The sequence below is a fragment of the Pleuronectes platessa genome, chromosome 14 (genome assembly GCF_947347685.1).
Source record: "Pleuronectes platessa chromosome 14, fPlePla1.1, whole genome shotgun sequence".
NCBI lineage: Eukaryota > Metazoa > Chordata > Actinopteri > Pleuronectiformes > Pleuronectidae > Pleuronectes > Pleuronectes platessa.
Window position 1 is genome coordinate 24118297 of NC_070639.1, and position 15982 is coordinate 24134278.

General features: G+C 44.6%; 1 protein-coding gene across 1 annotated transcript in view; it reads right to left on the reverse strand.

The window, feature by feature from the left end:
• The window catches only part of kcnh3 (potassium voltage-gated channel, subfamily H (eag-related), member 3), a 91147-nt gene extending 79737 nt beyond the window's left edge, over positions 1-11410 (reverse strand). Inside the window, 1 exon segment of the mRNA XM_053440428.1 lies at positions 11335-11410. Coding sequence (XP_053296403.1) covers positions 11335-11410 — 76 coding nt within the window.
• Between the last annotated feature and the right edge of the window lie 4572 nt (positions 11411-15982).

Consider the following 15982-nt stretch of genomic DNA (forward strand, 5'->3'; position numbering starts at 1 on the left):
TCAGTGGGTGAATGTGTGTGTTAGTGGGTGAATGTGTGTGTCAGTGGATGAATGTGTGTGTTAGTGGGTGAATGAGTGTGTTAGTGGGCTAATGTGTGTGTTAGTGGGTGAATGTGTGTGTTAGTGGGTGAATGAGTGTGTTAGTGGGCTAATGTGTGTGTTAGTGGGTGAATGAGTGTGTTAGTGGGTGAATGAGTGTTAGTGGGTGAATGTGTGTGTTACTGGGTGAATGTGTGTGTTAGTGGGTGAATGTGTGTGTTACTGGGTGAATGTCTGTGTTAGTGGGTGAATGTGTGTTAGTGGGTGAATGTGTGTGTTAGTGGGTGAATGTGTGTGTTAGAGGGTGAATGTGTGTGTCAGTGGGTGAATGTGTGTGTCAGTGGGTGAATGTGTGTGTTAGTGGGTGAATGTGTGTGTTAGTGGGTGAATGTGTTTGTTAGTGGGTGAATGTGTGTGTTAGAGGGTGAATGTGTGTGTTAGTGGGTGAATGTGTGTGTTAGTGGGTGAATGTGTGTGTTAGAGGGTGAATGTGTGTGTCAGTGGGTGAATGTGTGTGTCAGTGGGTGAATGTGTGTGTTAGTGGGTGAATGTGTGTGTTAGTGGGTGAATGTGTGTGTTAGTGGGTGAATGTGTGTGTTAGTGGGTGAATGTGTTTGTTAGTGGGTGAATGTGTTTGTTAGTGGGTGAATGTGTGTGTTAGAGGGTGAATGTGTGTGTTAGTGGGTGAATGTGTGTGTTAGTGGGTGAATGTGTGTGTTAGTGGGTGAATATGTGTGTTAGTGGGTGAATGTGTGTGTTAGTGGGTGAATGTGTGTGTTAGTGGGTGAATGTGTGTGTTACTGGGTGGATGTGTGTGTTAGTGGGTGAATGTGTGTGTTAGAGGGTGAATGTGTGTGTTAGTGGGTGAATGTGTGTGTTAGTGGGTGAATGTGTGTGTTAGTGGGTGAATGTGTGTGTTAGAGGGTGAATGTGTGTGTTAGTGGGTGAATGAGTGTGTTAGTGGATGAATGTGTGTGTTACTGGGTGAATGTGTGTGTTAGTGGGCTAATGTGTGTGTTAGTGGGTGAATGTGTGTGTTACTGGGTGAATGAGTGTGTTAGTGGGTGAATGAGTGTGTTAGTGGATGAATGTGTGTGTTACTGGGTGAATGTGTGTGTTAGTGGGTGAATGTGTGTGTTACTGGGTGAATGTGTGTGTTAGTGGGCTAATGTGTGTGTTAGTGGGTGAATGTGTGTGTTACTGGGTGAATGTGTGTGTTAGAGGGTGAATGTGTGTGTTAGTGGGCTAATGTGTGTGTTAGTGGGTGAATGTGTGTGTTACTGGGTGAATGTGTGTGTTAGTGGGTGAATGAGTGTGTTAGTGGATGAATGTGTGTGTTACTGGGTGAATGTGTGTGTTAGTGGGCTAATGTGTGTGTTAGTGGGTGAATGTGTGTGTTACTGGGTGAATGTGTGTGTTATCGGGTAAATGTGTGTGTTACTGGGTGAATGTTTTTTAAACTGTCATGGCTCCAACACGTCCCAGCTGAGGGATTACCGGTGTTTGACCAGAGCAGAGCCGTTTATTGATCTGCAGCTTTAATCCCTCTCCGTCTTCAGAGGGAAGTGAACATATGCAGGCTAACGATGCCGCTCGTGTTGTTTGGTCTTTCATAATTGAACAGCGTGGGAACATGTGATGCAGCCTGAGCGACAAAACCTCAGAGAGAGAGAGAGAGAGAAATGAAACAAGAAATTAAACCCGGCTCATAAACACCAACACCAGTAAATCGGAGTAGAACCAATCTGTCTGGTAACAGGTGCATCCAGAGCTTTTCTCCCAGCTGCCTCTCTCCCGGAGCCCGGCCTTAGAAAGCCGCGGTGGTTTTCTTTATTGGCCTTTTGATATTGGAAACGAGAGTCGGGCCCCGGCACTTTGCCCACAGTCAATATTTGCCAGAATTAAACAAAAGCAGGAAGCGATGGCAAACTGGCGAGGAGCCGCGCAGCTAACGATGCAATATAATGGTCATCTACCAATCACTAAACAAACAAACAGACATGAATGTGAATGAGCAGGAGCATATTACAGAGAACTGGGAGTGAAAAGCTGCTCTGGGGGTTTCACTCCAGCGACTGGACGGCCGCTCTGTGTCCAGAGCGTCCTCAGCGAGTGGGTTGGAGACGCCCGTCCCCAGGCGCTCGCTGCCACGTCCTGTTTAGGTCCCTGGTCTCAGTCAGAGTCCGTCTGAGTGACTGAAGAGATTCCAGCTGCTCCACCTTTCACTCTCCTCACACACAGATGCTAAACTTCTTTAATTCCCCTCATCTCAACGTGACAGAGTCGCTCTGTGCATGTTACTGTCGCCTGAAGATCTGAATTCATGACTTCATCTGGACGGACATGAGTTCATATCACACATGCTGCCTGAGGACAGTGTTGAGGTCTCACTGCATGAGGGAGCAAAGATAGAACATCTCAAAATATTTCTATTGGACATAAATCAAAACTCAAAGTACAACTTGAAGTTTCAATTCACCATCAGACAAATATAAAAAGTGCAAATGTCGACCTCATGGTGGCTCGAGACTAAATGTTTATTTTCAATAGTGCGTCGAATAGAATTTATTAGGAAAAGCAAAAGCAATATGGTAAACAAAAGGGATATGAATAATGAATAAGTTTTAAAAGTTAAGAATATATATAAAAGGTTAATACTTAATTTGAGAATCTAAAACTATACATAGAAATACATGAATAAATGCAAAATAGTTGAAATAACCATTTTTAGAAAGTTTTTATATAACTATATTTCCATTTGTATCTATTAATGTATTCTTTTATTTTATTCCTCTTTATATATCACATATTTCCTTTTTCTTTTAACGACATTTCATCCTTTGACTCCATCCTGAGACGATCACGTCATCATGTTGCTTCTACAGTTTGTTTTTCTGCTGAGTCAGTTTCTGATATTTAGTGATTCATTGACAAGCACCTGTTTGTGCCGACGTGTGAATCCACGTCTTCAGATCTCAGCTGCAGAACCAGAGATTTAGTTTGTGACATAATATCAGACGAATGATGCTGTCGATGAAACATCTAGAGGGAGAAGGAGCGAGTGTCAGATTCCTGTTCTTCATGGACTGAGACCCTGATCGTCCTGATTCTCTCACATCTTCCTTCATCGGCCTCCTCTTGACTTCCTCTGCTCTTTTGCATCTTTGACAGAATAATACCCCGTGGCTTTATAAGAGCTGTACATCCATATGTGTTCTCTGTGTTCGCCTGCAGGACGTATTTAAACCCAGAGACAGGAGGGCGCCCTCGGGGAAATCAGGCTCCATCTGGTGACTTCAGGCTGCTTTACATCCACAGCCTCTCCCATCAGAGCAGCATGAACTTTGGTGCTTTGCAGAGAAATGATCCCGAACAAGACGATTCACAAACCTAAAACTGATCTCCGGTCTTTAGTGTCTTTACGACTCCCTCTTCCTAACTGTGTCACGCGTCACATCCACTGTACACCATGGGTTTGCAGCTCATCAGAAGACGCCCTCTGATCCGTGCAGGTTGGTGGCGCCGTGACTCACACATCATACAGCGTTTGGCATCGAGTTCAAAGCAGCCGCCTGCATCTGCTCCCCCGCCTGATGCTGCCACTTTGACTCCGAGGTTGAAATGAGGAGATTACAATATGGATGGAGGCCAGAGTTTAAGAGCACATAACGGTGGAAGGAGGAATTAGTCACTGTCGCTGGAGGCAGAGCTTAGTGTTCGCTGTGAGGTTCAGAAGACGCTGGATGAGCGTTTGCTTTTAATTTGTGGTTTGAAGAAACGAGAATCAGGGAGATCGGATTCACTCTAAAGAAATTATAAGAATTAAAAATTAGCCAAATGAATGCTTATGGAAACCTTTTCATGAAATCCACCAGAGTGACCCCGATCAAAACAAGACATTTTAGTTTCTGCATCTATTTGTTTCATTTGTGTTATTCGGCCGAGACCCGGTTCACATAAATGATTCTGCCCTTTCCACGAGGCGCTGGCGAGTCCGAGCTTAATGAGGCCGCAGCCTGGATTCATCTGCTTCCTATTTGAACGTATTAGTTCAGAGCGAGCGCTCTGATGTGCCCCCCCGTCACTCTGGCTTCATCACTTTCATTTACTGCCATTAAAGTCCCTGGCTCCCTCCTCCTCCTCCTCCTGCTGCACACTCATGTCTTATGCCTCCATCATTTCCTCCGCACACGGTGACATCTTCATTGACCTCCTGCTTTGGATTCTATTTCTATCTCCGGCTGCACCTCGACCTGTTCCTGCTTCCCTCAGCCGATCGTTCACGTGGCAGCGCCGCGTCCTCCTCACGGCTACAACGGAAAAACTGCTCCAATAACACTCTGACATCGCTGAAGTAAAAACAACGGCTGCTCCATCACTCGTCTCTGGGTCTTAAAGAAGAAACCACACACTAACTTCAATGAGGTGGAGAAAAGAGAACAAAATTCAACTTGACACGTTGACACCTTTTCCTCTGGAGCTTTTCAAGAGGCTCTCCAGCAGAGCCCGGACACTCACAGCAGAAAGGTTATCTGGATCCACCTCCTCTCTCTGCTGCTCCTCGACAGAGCACGTTGATTTCATCAGAATCAGAATTATTTTTATTGCCATGTATATTTGCACATACAGGAAATTGCCTTGGTGTGGTTGGTCTGATCCATGTGTAGCAACAGGTTGTGAGAGTTACTGCAGGAGAGCTGACGACAGCTGAACCAGGTTGACTGTTTACCTCCTCGTGAACCTGCACATGCAAAATGTGTATTATAAATTATGAATATGTATTGTTAAAGGATGCAGTTGATCAATGATCTGTACTGATCGACCCCAGCAGGTCAGATTGTGCTGTGAAGGAGTGAAAGAATTAGAGGCTGAGGTAAAAACAAGTGAAACTCTAACTCACAGATCGATGATGGAGGTAAGGGACGTTTCTGGGACATTATGCATCTGAGGCAGTTGTGCCATGAACCACAGCCGTAGACTCACAATGCAGCGTAACCTCCATTTAAATCACTTTGCATCGGAACCTAATCGAGCCGCTGATCACAGATCTGCTGTAGATGTTTAGCTTTTGTATAAACAGCTTGAAGGAGAAAGTGTTTCATAGATTCACCTGCAGCCGCAGCAACAAGCAGCTGGACGGAGAAAACTTCCAGTTTCAACAGCAGCTGTAAATAATGGATGAGTTGGGTTCTGGAGTTTGGGGAGATATGGATTTCAAGTCACTCACTGCTGTCAGAAAATGCAGCCGACTGTGTGTGTGTGTGTGTGTGTGTGTGTGTGTGTGTCTGTGTGTGTTTGTAGTGTTTCTTTGTGTGTAGAATCTTTGTGTAGATCTCAGTTCCGGGAGCTTTTCACTGAATAGTGGAAATTATCCATCTGTTAAAAATCTAATTGAGTAAGCGAGTTCTCTCATCATTGATTATCATCTTCATCATCATGTGACTGAGGGTGAAGTGTAAGTGCAAAATGGACACTGTTAAATTCAGAAATAATGAAGCGAGCTCTTCTCAAAGCCGAGCTCTCTGGTCCCAGGAGCTCTCGTGATGATGAATGTGCTTCAGAGCTCGTCTGATTAACGCTGTGGTTGATTCTCCTCCCGGTCCGACACCACACACCTAACGGACCAGCTCTCATTACACATCGTCCAGGATCAGCGGCAGGAGACGTGTTATCGAGGCCGAGCAGAGCAGGTCTCCAGTGGAGTCCTGCAGCTGGGTGTGTGTCTCCCAGAGGCTGAAGAGTGGAGTTAGTGAACCAGCAGCAGAGGAACGAGGTCACGCTCGAGGTCACGAAACCAACATGGCACCTCCCTCCATCAAAGAGGAGGCTGAGCAGGAGACACAGGAGGTGGTGTCTCTCCTCCAGTGTGTTGTAAAGGTTGTTGTGTGAATGTTAAAGTTATGTAAAGTTAAAAAACAGAGTCCATCACAACTGGTGGGATCGTCTGAATATTTTCTGAATTCTCGGTGCTATAAGAATAAAAACCCAATCCGTCCTCTTCATCTTCCTGTTTTGCATTTTGATCACATCTGCTGTTACCACACCCCTTCATTACCCCCCCCTCCCAAACCATTACCCGCCCATCCCCTCTTCCTTTCCCATCATGGAGTCCTCCCCCGTCTTTCTGCTGCTCTGCCTCACTGGTGATAAGAGGCTGAGCTACAGCACCAACACACTTCACACTGGTTAACGACATAAACTGTCTTAATTAACCCTTTGTTTAAATTCATATGATTGTTTATCATCGTTGACCTAGAAAGAAATGTATTATTCCATTTTCAAGCGGTTGTTTTGTTCCACTGAAAGAATCCCAGTCGTTAATGGGAATTCATTTACATCAGAGGCCACATGTTGCCAGTGTGATGAAGATCATTCATTCTGGTTTTGCACCTTTTGATAATACAGTTTTTCCTCCTATCAATATGACTTTAAACCTTCTGTATATACTCATTATGCTAAAGCTGCTGCTACAGTTGTTTTCAAGCTACATTTCTATGTATTTTTTACACCTATAAATAGATGTGGCTTGGAGAGAGAAGCCTCTTTGTACCAGAGTATGATGAAAATGAAGATCTTCAATTTTCCTACACTTTCATCGAAATTACCTTTTCCCTTCATTTCCAACGCTGAGGTATCCAGGTCGCTCTGCCCCCCCGTCTCCATTCAATCAGCTGACTCCTGATTCTGCCTCCATCACCTGCAGCTCATCTCACAGGCACCATCGAGGGGCAGCTTCTGTAATGTTCCATCTTTATTCTACCACCAGCGTCTTGTTCTTCCTACATCTCATCCTCCCTCGGCCTCCGTGTGTCAGAGGCTTCACACCAAAGACCTTCACCCTCAACTCAGCAGCTCTCCACTGATCTGTCCTCGAGGACGCGTGAATGTAAAAGACTCAAAATGATAAATTATACATTTGAACACGTGGAAGACTTTCTTCTCCTTTTGTGAAATCAGATTCATTTGATATACAAGCTGTATGGACAGTTTCATACTGATCACTTACACGACTCTAGCTTATTATTGTCAGTCCACCACTTTGGTCCAAGCTGGAATATCTCCCCTGTGGGATGGATTCTAATAATCTAATATATTTTTATATTCATGGTTTCCAGAGGATAGATCCAAATGTTTTTGGATGATTCACTGACTTTTGGTTCTGAGAGAAACAATTGACACAGAATTGTATATAAATATTTCTGGTTCTCAGACAATGTGAATGTGAACAAACCCTTTGAACATCATCTGGTTGAATTTTGAATTTTATGAGCGTTGCTTTAGGACGTATGAGGGATGCAATATTTAAACTTTAATATGCTGCTCAACCAGTGTTCTCTGTTTGAATTTAAAATGCATCAATCACTTTAGTCTAACACAATAGAGACACAACTGTGAGAAACTAACAGTCCAGCTTCACTTTGTGTTCGCTGCTCAGTGAAGATGATGAACGTGGTGACGGAGCCCGGCTTCATTATCAGGCCGATCATCACATCTGCTGCTGCCTGACAAGGAGCCACCAGGGAGCTTCAACACAAAGCGCCTCTGGAGACACACACACCCGAGACGCCACAATGCTGCACCGCTTATCCGTGCTGTCAAACATACACACACAGACGCACACAGACACACAAACACAGGGCACAGGAAAGTGGTGACAGTCGTCCTCGCTGCAGCTCGGGGCCACGTCCACTGATTCTCCCACCGACACACATCCAGCGAATGACGTGAATAACAAGAGGAGAGGTGGGAGGCGGCTAATGAACGACAGGAAGCGGCAGCAGCAGATGAAGGGAGGAGAAGACATGTCAGATAATTTGACAGTTAGAGAGACACAGTGTCACAAAGCCTATTTCTCTGCGACTGGAGCAAATGGGCTTTGAGATGAAGTCAGTGTCAGGAGATAAGACGAAGATGGAGATGAGCGATCGTGAAAAGGAGAAAATGAAATCAGATTTGTATCCTCGTAAGACGTGAACGACGTTTCTGCATTTTGTTTTATGGAATTAAGCTCATTATCGAACCAAACAACACGGTTGTTGCTTCGCTGCTGATTCATTTACTGCAACACACCAGGATTCTTTAATAAATGTGGTTTAATTAGGATCAAATTAATCAGTTTCCCAGAAGATATGATTTGATTCTGATTTGGAAAACAGGATGTGAGAGATTCACTGAGTTTGACACAACCAGGTTCATGCAAAACTGGATTGTATTTCAATTTTACACAAATAAAATCTAAAATGTTGTTGCTTTATGCAAAGAACACAACTCAACCTCACTGAAAATACATAACAATGTTAATTCTCCTTTTGTTGCAGCTAAATCTCAGCTATTGGCAGGACGGGGGGGGGGGAGCAGATCCAGAGTCAGTGGAAGCACATGCAGGGCGCTGGTCTGCACATGTCCTCGTTAAGAGCAGGGCGCAGGTCCTAACCTGATTAGGACCAAGCCAAGACCCACTCAATTAATAGGACCAATTGCCTGGTGCAGTCCCACCCAGCTGCTGCTGCTCTGGGAGCAGAGCAGCAGATGAGCGTTGATTGAACGGAGCCTGAGGTCGACGCTGAGTCTTCAGAGAACTCAGTCTCTCTGTCGCTCCACAGCTTCCTCCAGACTGTCATCCTCTAATATGAACAAATTCTAAATTATGGTTTAGATGAGAACTCTGCAGGAGCGTGCTGATTACAGGATGAAAATAAATAAACACAAATTCACAGGGTGCTCTGTCATGACAGATCTCATGTTTATAAAAGGTGCATGTGTGTGTGTGTGTGTGTGTGTGTGTGTGTGTGTGTGTGTGTGTACACGTGTGCATGTTATCTTTCCTCATGAGCGTCTGAGGTGTTGGCTACGATATTCGTCATGAGAGGATTCTATAAATAATAACCTTCCTCACAGTTTGTGATTCAGAAGCTGTGATGTATAACTGCAGTGTGTTGCAGCACTTCGGCTCCTTATTAAGGTGTGTGCGACTGTGTGTGTGTGTATGTGTGTGAGTGTGGGTCAAGGTCAAGTGCTGTGGCTTTAACGTTGGAGCTCATGTGCCATGTGTATCAGTCTGAATGACAGCATCACATCCTGAGTCAAACGCAGAGAAATGATCCACATGACGCACAACTGTGCCGCACAGTCACACCAGATGTGCGTTTGATGTTGAACTGATGAGTTTGTTATGTTTCAGATTGGCTCTGTTCCAATCAATAAAGGACGATAAGGACTCGAACCAACAACTGTTCTCATCGCAGATTCTACCAACACGCCTCAGAGCTCATATCACATTCACACATGTCACAGATAACACAGATAACAGCTCGTCTCCTCCATGTTAACAGTTGCATCATTGTAAAATACAGGGTCAGTAACACTTGATAATAATGACGGCTGACGAATCAGAGAAGGCTGATTGGAAAAGGGACAGAAAAGATCCAATCAGCAGGAGGCGGTGAGTCGACACCATTGTTTCCAAACATCTGTTTGTTTTTTAAAAAACAGCTTTTTTCCTCGTCTAGTAAAAGTTCAGTCCTGAGACGAGTGAACAATGGAGCAGCTGCACAAACTGAATGAGTTCTCAGGTCGACTCCTGCCAGAGACGAGTGGCTCTTTAAAGTGATGGTGATTCCCATTCGATTGTCAACACAACAAAGAGCCTCAGACACACACAACAGGAAACACAAAGACACCGTCCTTCTCCTGACTCCTCTTTGAATTAACGAGGAACTGAAGTCACATCGTTAGTTTGTCAGAGCGAGCCCTGTAATCCATTTATATTTAGATGTCCTGAAATACCCTTTCCTCCCACCAGGGCGGTGACACACACACACTCTTGCATCTCGCACTCCCAGCCTCCCCACCCCCACAGCCGTTCATCTCAACACCCCCGCCCCCCTCTGACAGGCAGAAAGGCCACAATGAATTCTTGACATCCATGCCAGTTAATTACAAAGACTGCACATGCACGGCTGGAGACGTGTAATTATCTGCACCTCGTCAAGTCCTGTGATGGAGCCGCGAGGGCTAATCTACAGAACATGTGGAGGAGAAGGGCATCAGCTCCATCTCGTTGTTTGACTTGTGTGTCAGCTTATAGGAAGGTTGTGTGCGTTTGTGCGCACGCAGCGTCTCCTCTGAATAATGCAGAACAATCTATGATTACAGTGTTTGAGACCTGAAGTATTTGTGGGTCTGCAGCGACTCTGTCATGTGCCACAGAGCAGCAGAGAGGGTGAAGACAAAGGACAAGACAGCACTGAGGAGTCGTTGGTCTTTTCTCTTTGCTTCTCATCCTCACAGCAGATTCCCAGAAGCCTCGGAGACAAAGCCAACAACTCACTTCTGTGCTTCGCAGAGAGGAGAGAGGAGAGAGGAGAGAGGAGAGAGGAAACAAGAGGAGGAGGGAGAACAAGAGAAGGGAGCTCTGGATGTGCCTTTGAGCCACTTGCCTGCTGCGTGGTCAGATAATCGTTTCTTCTGTCCTGCTGTTACATGTCACAGGTTTCGGGGCGACACTTGCTCGGCCCCTCACGCAAAGACAGACTCACAAACTCCCATCGACCTGAGTGATCCACGCAGAAGGAAACACAAACACGCCACACAAGCCTTTCTCGCCCGCCCACCTAACCAGCAGGGGCCCGAACACACACGGGCTGCTCATCGCATCTGTTCACAAGACACCCGCGCCAGAGAAGGAGAAAAGATAAAGGGTCAATACATGCATCCCTCTCTCCAGCATCACCTCAGCTGCTGTGTGATGATAGTGAGCAGATTAAACAGGTTGGAGTCAGAGCCGTGGAGGCTGGAGGACAGTGAAGCCTGGACACACGTGCAGAGACGATAGAGACATGATGGAAGTGACCGTCGCCTGAATCATAGAACCACAACCAGCCGGGCAAGAACAACCTTAATGCATGAAGCTGCAAACAACCAGAAGAAAACAACACAACACTGACACAGGGCTGTTCGTGCACCTGCAGGCTTCCATGTGCATTCGTAAAACTTTCAGGTTGAACACTGGTGAAATCAAAATGTGTTTTGTTCTAATGAATACGTGAAACTATGTCCTGCAGATCACATCTTCTCAGAAATCACAGCCTGAGATTCACATCACTGAATCCTTCTGTCAGGCAGAGTGGAAAGGTGGAAGTAGTTACAAGTTTGAAAGTTTCACCCAAGAGAAAACTCCTCATGTTACAAGTTGACACGTGGATCTATGTGGTGGACATGTTCAACACAGTGCAGCCTCTTTGAAGTGAACATGAGGTGCAGGTCTGGACCAGGTACAAAGCTCTGGGTACTCACGGGTGCCATCGAAGCGGGTGGCGATGGTGTCCAGGAAGGTGTTCTGCGGGGCCAGCAGCCCTCTCATCACCGGCATCCTGCTCCGGGTGGACTGGCTCCTCCTGGCGCGGCGCCCCGGGCCAGACTCCTGGTCAGACCCGAAACCCGGCAGGAAGCGAGAGGTGCCCGGTGCGCATCCCAGCCCCTGGAGGAGCGCACCGATCCGAGATACGCGCGGTGGCTCCACCTTGGCACCGCGGGGGTTGTGACCATAATCAACTCAGCGGAGAGCGCGTGTGAACCCGCGGGATGCACCTGAGCACCTACCGGCGGAGGAGAGAACCAGAGCAGGGGTGGAAAAGGACGGAGCGCGGTGGAAAAGAGCGAGTGCGCCAGGGAGGATGGATGGAGGCAAGTTTGGTGCTGATGGTGCGTGGAGTCAATCTTATACCAGCAAGCTCCTCCTCAGCTCCCTCTCTCTCTTCTCTCTCTCTCTGTCTCTCCCCCCACCTCTCTCTCTCTCTGTCTCTCTCCCTCTCCCCCCACCTCTCTCTCTCTCCCCCCCCCCCCCCACCTCTCTCTCTCTCTCGTTGCGTGGTTATCTTGCCACAACTGAGAGCAGATGCAGTCACATGACGCCGAGGTCCTGCTTCAAAGTGGAGGTGCGAGACAAAGAGAAGCTGTGTCTGCTGCTCACTGAGATAATAAAGAAACAAACCGGGTCTTTACAGTTTATGTTCCTGATGACAAGGGACGGGAGGGGGGTGGGGGGGCTCCTTTCACTGATGTTTGCATGACACTAAACCAGCGTGTTTTTTAAAATCACTGCTTAGAGAACAAAGAAGATCCACTTTCCTGCACGTTACACTGCGATGCATCCATTTTAATTATAAATATGATATTAAAGTAACAATAGAAGGTTTTTCTTTAATTATTTTTTTAGATTTTAAATGATAGATATAGGAAACCATTGAGTTGCCTCTCGTGTTTCCTCAGGACCACATGGCTCCGTGCAGCAGGAGACTCGCTTCTCACTGCGCAGTGAAATGCTGCCATCTATTGGTGTTACACTGCAAGTTCAAGTTAAAAACTATAAAGTATATATAATGTACATGTGTGTTAACATATTAGACTTCTCGGTTGAAATGAACAGCATTTTAAAGTATTTTTAATTTCAAATGCAGATGAATGAGCTCATATTAAAATCTTGTCTGTTTTAATGTTTTCCTGAAGGCTGCAGATCTGAGGATGTTTAGTTATAAGATCAATAATCTTACTGATTTGAACTGGGCTGACATAAGGTTGTTAATTTGATGTGTCAATTCCATCATATTCATAAACTAAAACCTTCTAATGGCCACAGAGACACAACCCTGGGGCCGTGCAGCTTTATTCCAGCAGTAAGTTCTGGATGATCTACAGCCTGTGAGAAGAGATGGGCTAATCATGGTGAATTATCATTTCTTATTTTCTCACATCTTATTGTATTAATAAGTCTAACAAGACTAAACAGATTCAGGGTTTAAATAAAATGAAAGAAGTGGGAATGGGTTGAGAACAGAAGCAGGTTTGGACATGAAATGATTTGATAAACGGACTCACACCATCAGGAGAGGAAATAGATTTCACCTCAAGTGCATCAAACTGTATAAATACCATGCATATATAATCTACTATTAATAATTTATGACGTTGTACCGAGCAATCTCAGTTAAGTGCTGTATTCATTTTGTTAATACATTTCTATTGTGCTCTGTATCATTATCATCATCATTATTATGTCTTTTATTACTTGTTTAAGTTTTGCTGCTCTGATGTTCCCCTGCAGAGATTCTTCACAGGATTATATTTTTATAACTGGTGTCACAACATCTTGAATAAGATGCAGAAGATAATTTGATCTTTAGACCAATGGTTATTGCTTCCTCCTTTAAAAAAGCTCAAAATGTGACATGCAACTCTGGTTATAATTAAATATTCATGCTTTTAGATTTTAAACAGAATATTTTAAAATAGTAAAACATGTGGTTTCATGCAGTTTCACTTTGTTTCCTCCGACCACAAGATGACAAGTCAACAACAACAACAGTTTCACATTGAAACCAAACACATCACGTGTCAGAGACAAACCTCTTATGTATGTTTTCATATTAAAGCTTATGAAGGCTGCTCTGCAAAGTCTGTTACCTCATCCAAACACAACAGGCTGAGTATTACACACTACACAATACTTACTGACAGATTGTGTACTTCAGTGTAGATATGTGGATTAGATCCACGTGCTTCCTCTCATCTAGCAGGTGCCTCGACAACCCAAAGGAAGCTAAAGCTAATGAGTTTCAGCACAACTTTACAGAAGAGCAAAGAAGACACAAGACCTGAACACAAACAACAACAACAACAACAACAACATGAGCTACAAACAAGATGACACGAAGAGCAACAACACACAACACAGAGCAGAGAGGATCCTTGTGTTTGACTCACCTGGTCTCAGCTCCACAACTTTTCAATGGATACGTGACACAGAACTTCTCAGAGGCCAAGAGCTTCTCCAGACCAAAGGTTCTCAAGACCACAGGTGATTCTGTCCACATGTTCTCCAGCTCATAGGTTCTTCTGTCCACATGTTTTCTAGTTATAGGTTCTTCTGTCGACATGTTCTCCAGACTACAGCTTCTCCAGACCACATGTTCTCCAGACCACATGTTCTCCAGCTCATAGGTTCTTCTGTCCACATGTTCTCCAGACCTATCTCCATGTTATTTCACTAAGCAGCAGCTTCTAATCCAGGAACTCGCTCCTCAGAGAAACAAACATCAGTAAGAACCCTGACACTGACTCTGTTCTGTCTCGGATCAGAAGACAAACTTCTCTTGATGATCACTTGTTTCTCTTTACCGTCACTGACGCTTCACTTCATCAGTGACGTCATCTCGGTTCACCACCTGCTCTTCCTCTGACGTGTTTCCTTTCCGCGGTGTGAGGATCAATAAAGTTTGATCTTATCTTATCTTCTGCAGCGGTGCAGTACCCTCCAACTCCACACGCGCTCTCTGTTTACTGCAGAAGGCATTTCTAGGGGGCGCTGTTTCAGTAATCTAAGGGAAACTGTCGCAATTCAGGTGAAACAGTCAAACATAAAAGTTTGAGCTTTCGTAAAGGAATTTAACTTCATGTGATAAACAGATTTGAATGCCCTATGTCATTTATTTAACATTTCCTCGTTTTACATCATGGACCATTTACCCTTATTTGTTTTTTTATTTATTATTTCATGTTATTTATTATTTACTGTACGGTGACATTATAAGAAAGCATAACATCTCTTTTCACCTCTATGCAGATGATTCACAGCTGTACCTGCCATTAAAATCTAGGGACTCCATCCAATCTCTCCTGGTCTGTCTTGAAGATATCAGAAACTGGATGGCCAACAACTTCCTCCAGTTAAATTGTGACAAGACAGAAGTCATCATTTTTGGCCCCCCCAAGGCAAGATGCACTACTCTAAATAATTTAGGTTACCTCACTCCATTTGTCACACCCTACGCCAGAAACCTGGGTGTCATCCTCGACTCTGAACTCTGTTTTGACAAACAGATTAGTAATGTGGTCAAAACTAGTTTCTACCAACTTAGAGTGATTTCCCGCCTCAAAACCTTCCTATATCATCAAGACCTGGAGATAGTAATCCATGCCTTTATTACATCACGGCTGGACTATTGCAATTCCCTCTACCTCGGCCTCCCCCAATCCTCACTCAGACGTCTACAGCTGGTTCAAAATGCAGCTGCACGTCTTTTAACTGGCACCAAGAGGCGTGAGGACATCACCCCCATTCTGGCCTCCTTGCACTGGCTCCCCATTCTTTTTAGGATACAGTTTAAAGTTTTATTATTTGTTTTTAAGGCACTCAATGGGCTGGCCCCAGCCTACATCACTGACCTTGTACAGCCCCAGTCAGTCCAAAGGTCCCTCAGATCCTCTAGCAAAGGTTTTCTGCACGTGCCACGCTCACGGCTCAAGCAGAAAGGTGACAGGGCCTTTGCTGTCGCCGCTCCACGTCTGTGGAACCAGCTCCCTCAGAACATTAGATCCGCCCCCTCCATTTCTGCCTTCAAATCTAGGCTAAAAACCCACTTTTACTCCCTGGCCTTCCTTTCCCCCTAACTGTTCGCCTCCTGTTATTGAATGTTATTGAATGTTATTGCACTTTGTATTGGTTTTTAGTACTTATTGTCAATTTGTATTGTTATATTGTATTATTTGCCTTTTATTGTCATTGTACAGCACTTTGGTCAGTTATGCTGTATTTAAATGTGCTCTATAAATAAATTTTACTTACTTACTTACTTACTTTCTTGTCTCTCTATTTTAGTTTTCAATTGTTATGTTTATTTGATTTCATTTGTTGATTTAAACTATGAAAAAATCCCAAAGAAACAGAACATTTTGAAAAAGTATTTCCACTAATAAAATCTTTAAAGAAATTTAAATTAAAACCAACACATATTTAAGATATTGTGAACAAGAAAAGGTAAATGTATTTTTTAAAAGTTTAATAAATGATCAGTTTTGACAGACCCCGCCCAGCCAAACCCCTCCCTCTCTCCTCTTCGTGGTTTTATCTGATTGGCTGCAGACACGTCCTCCTCCTCTCTGATTG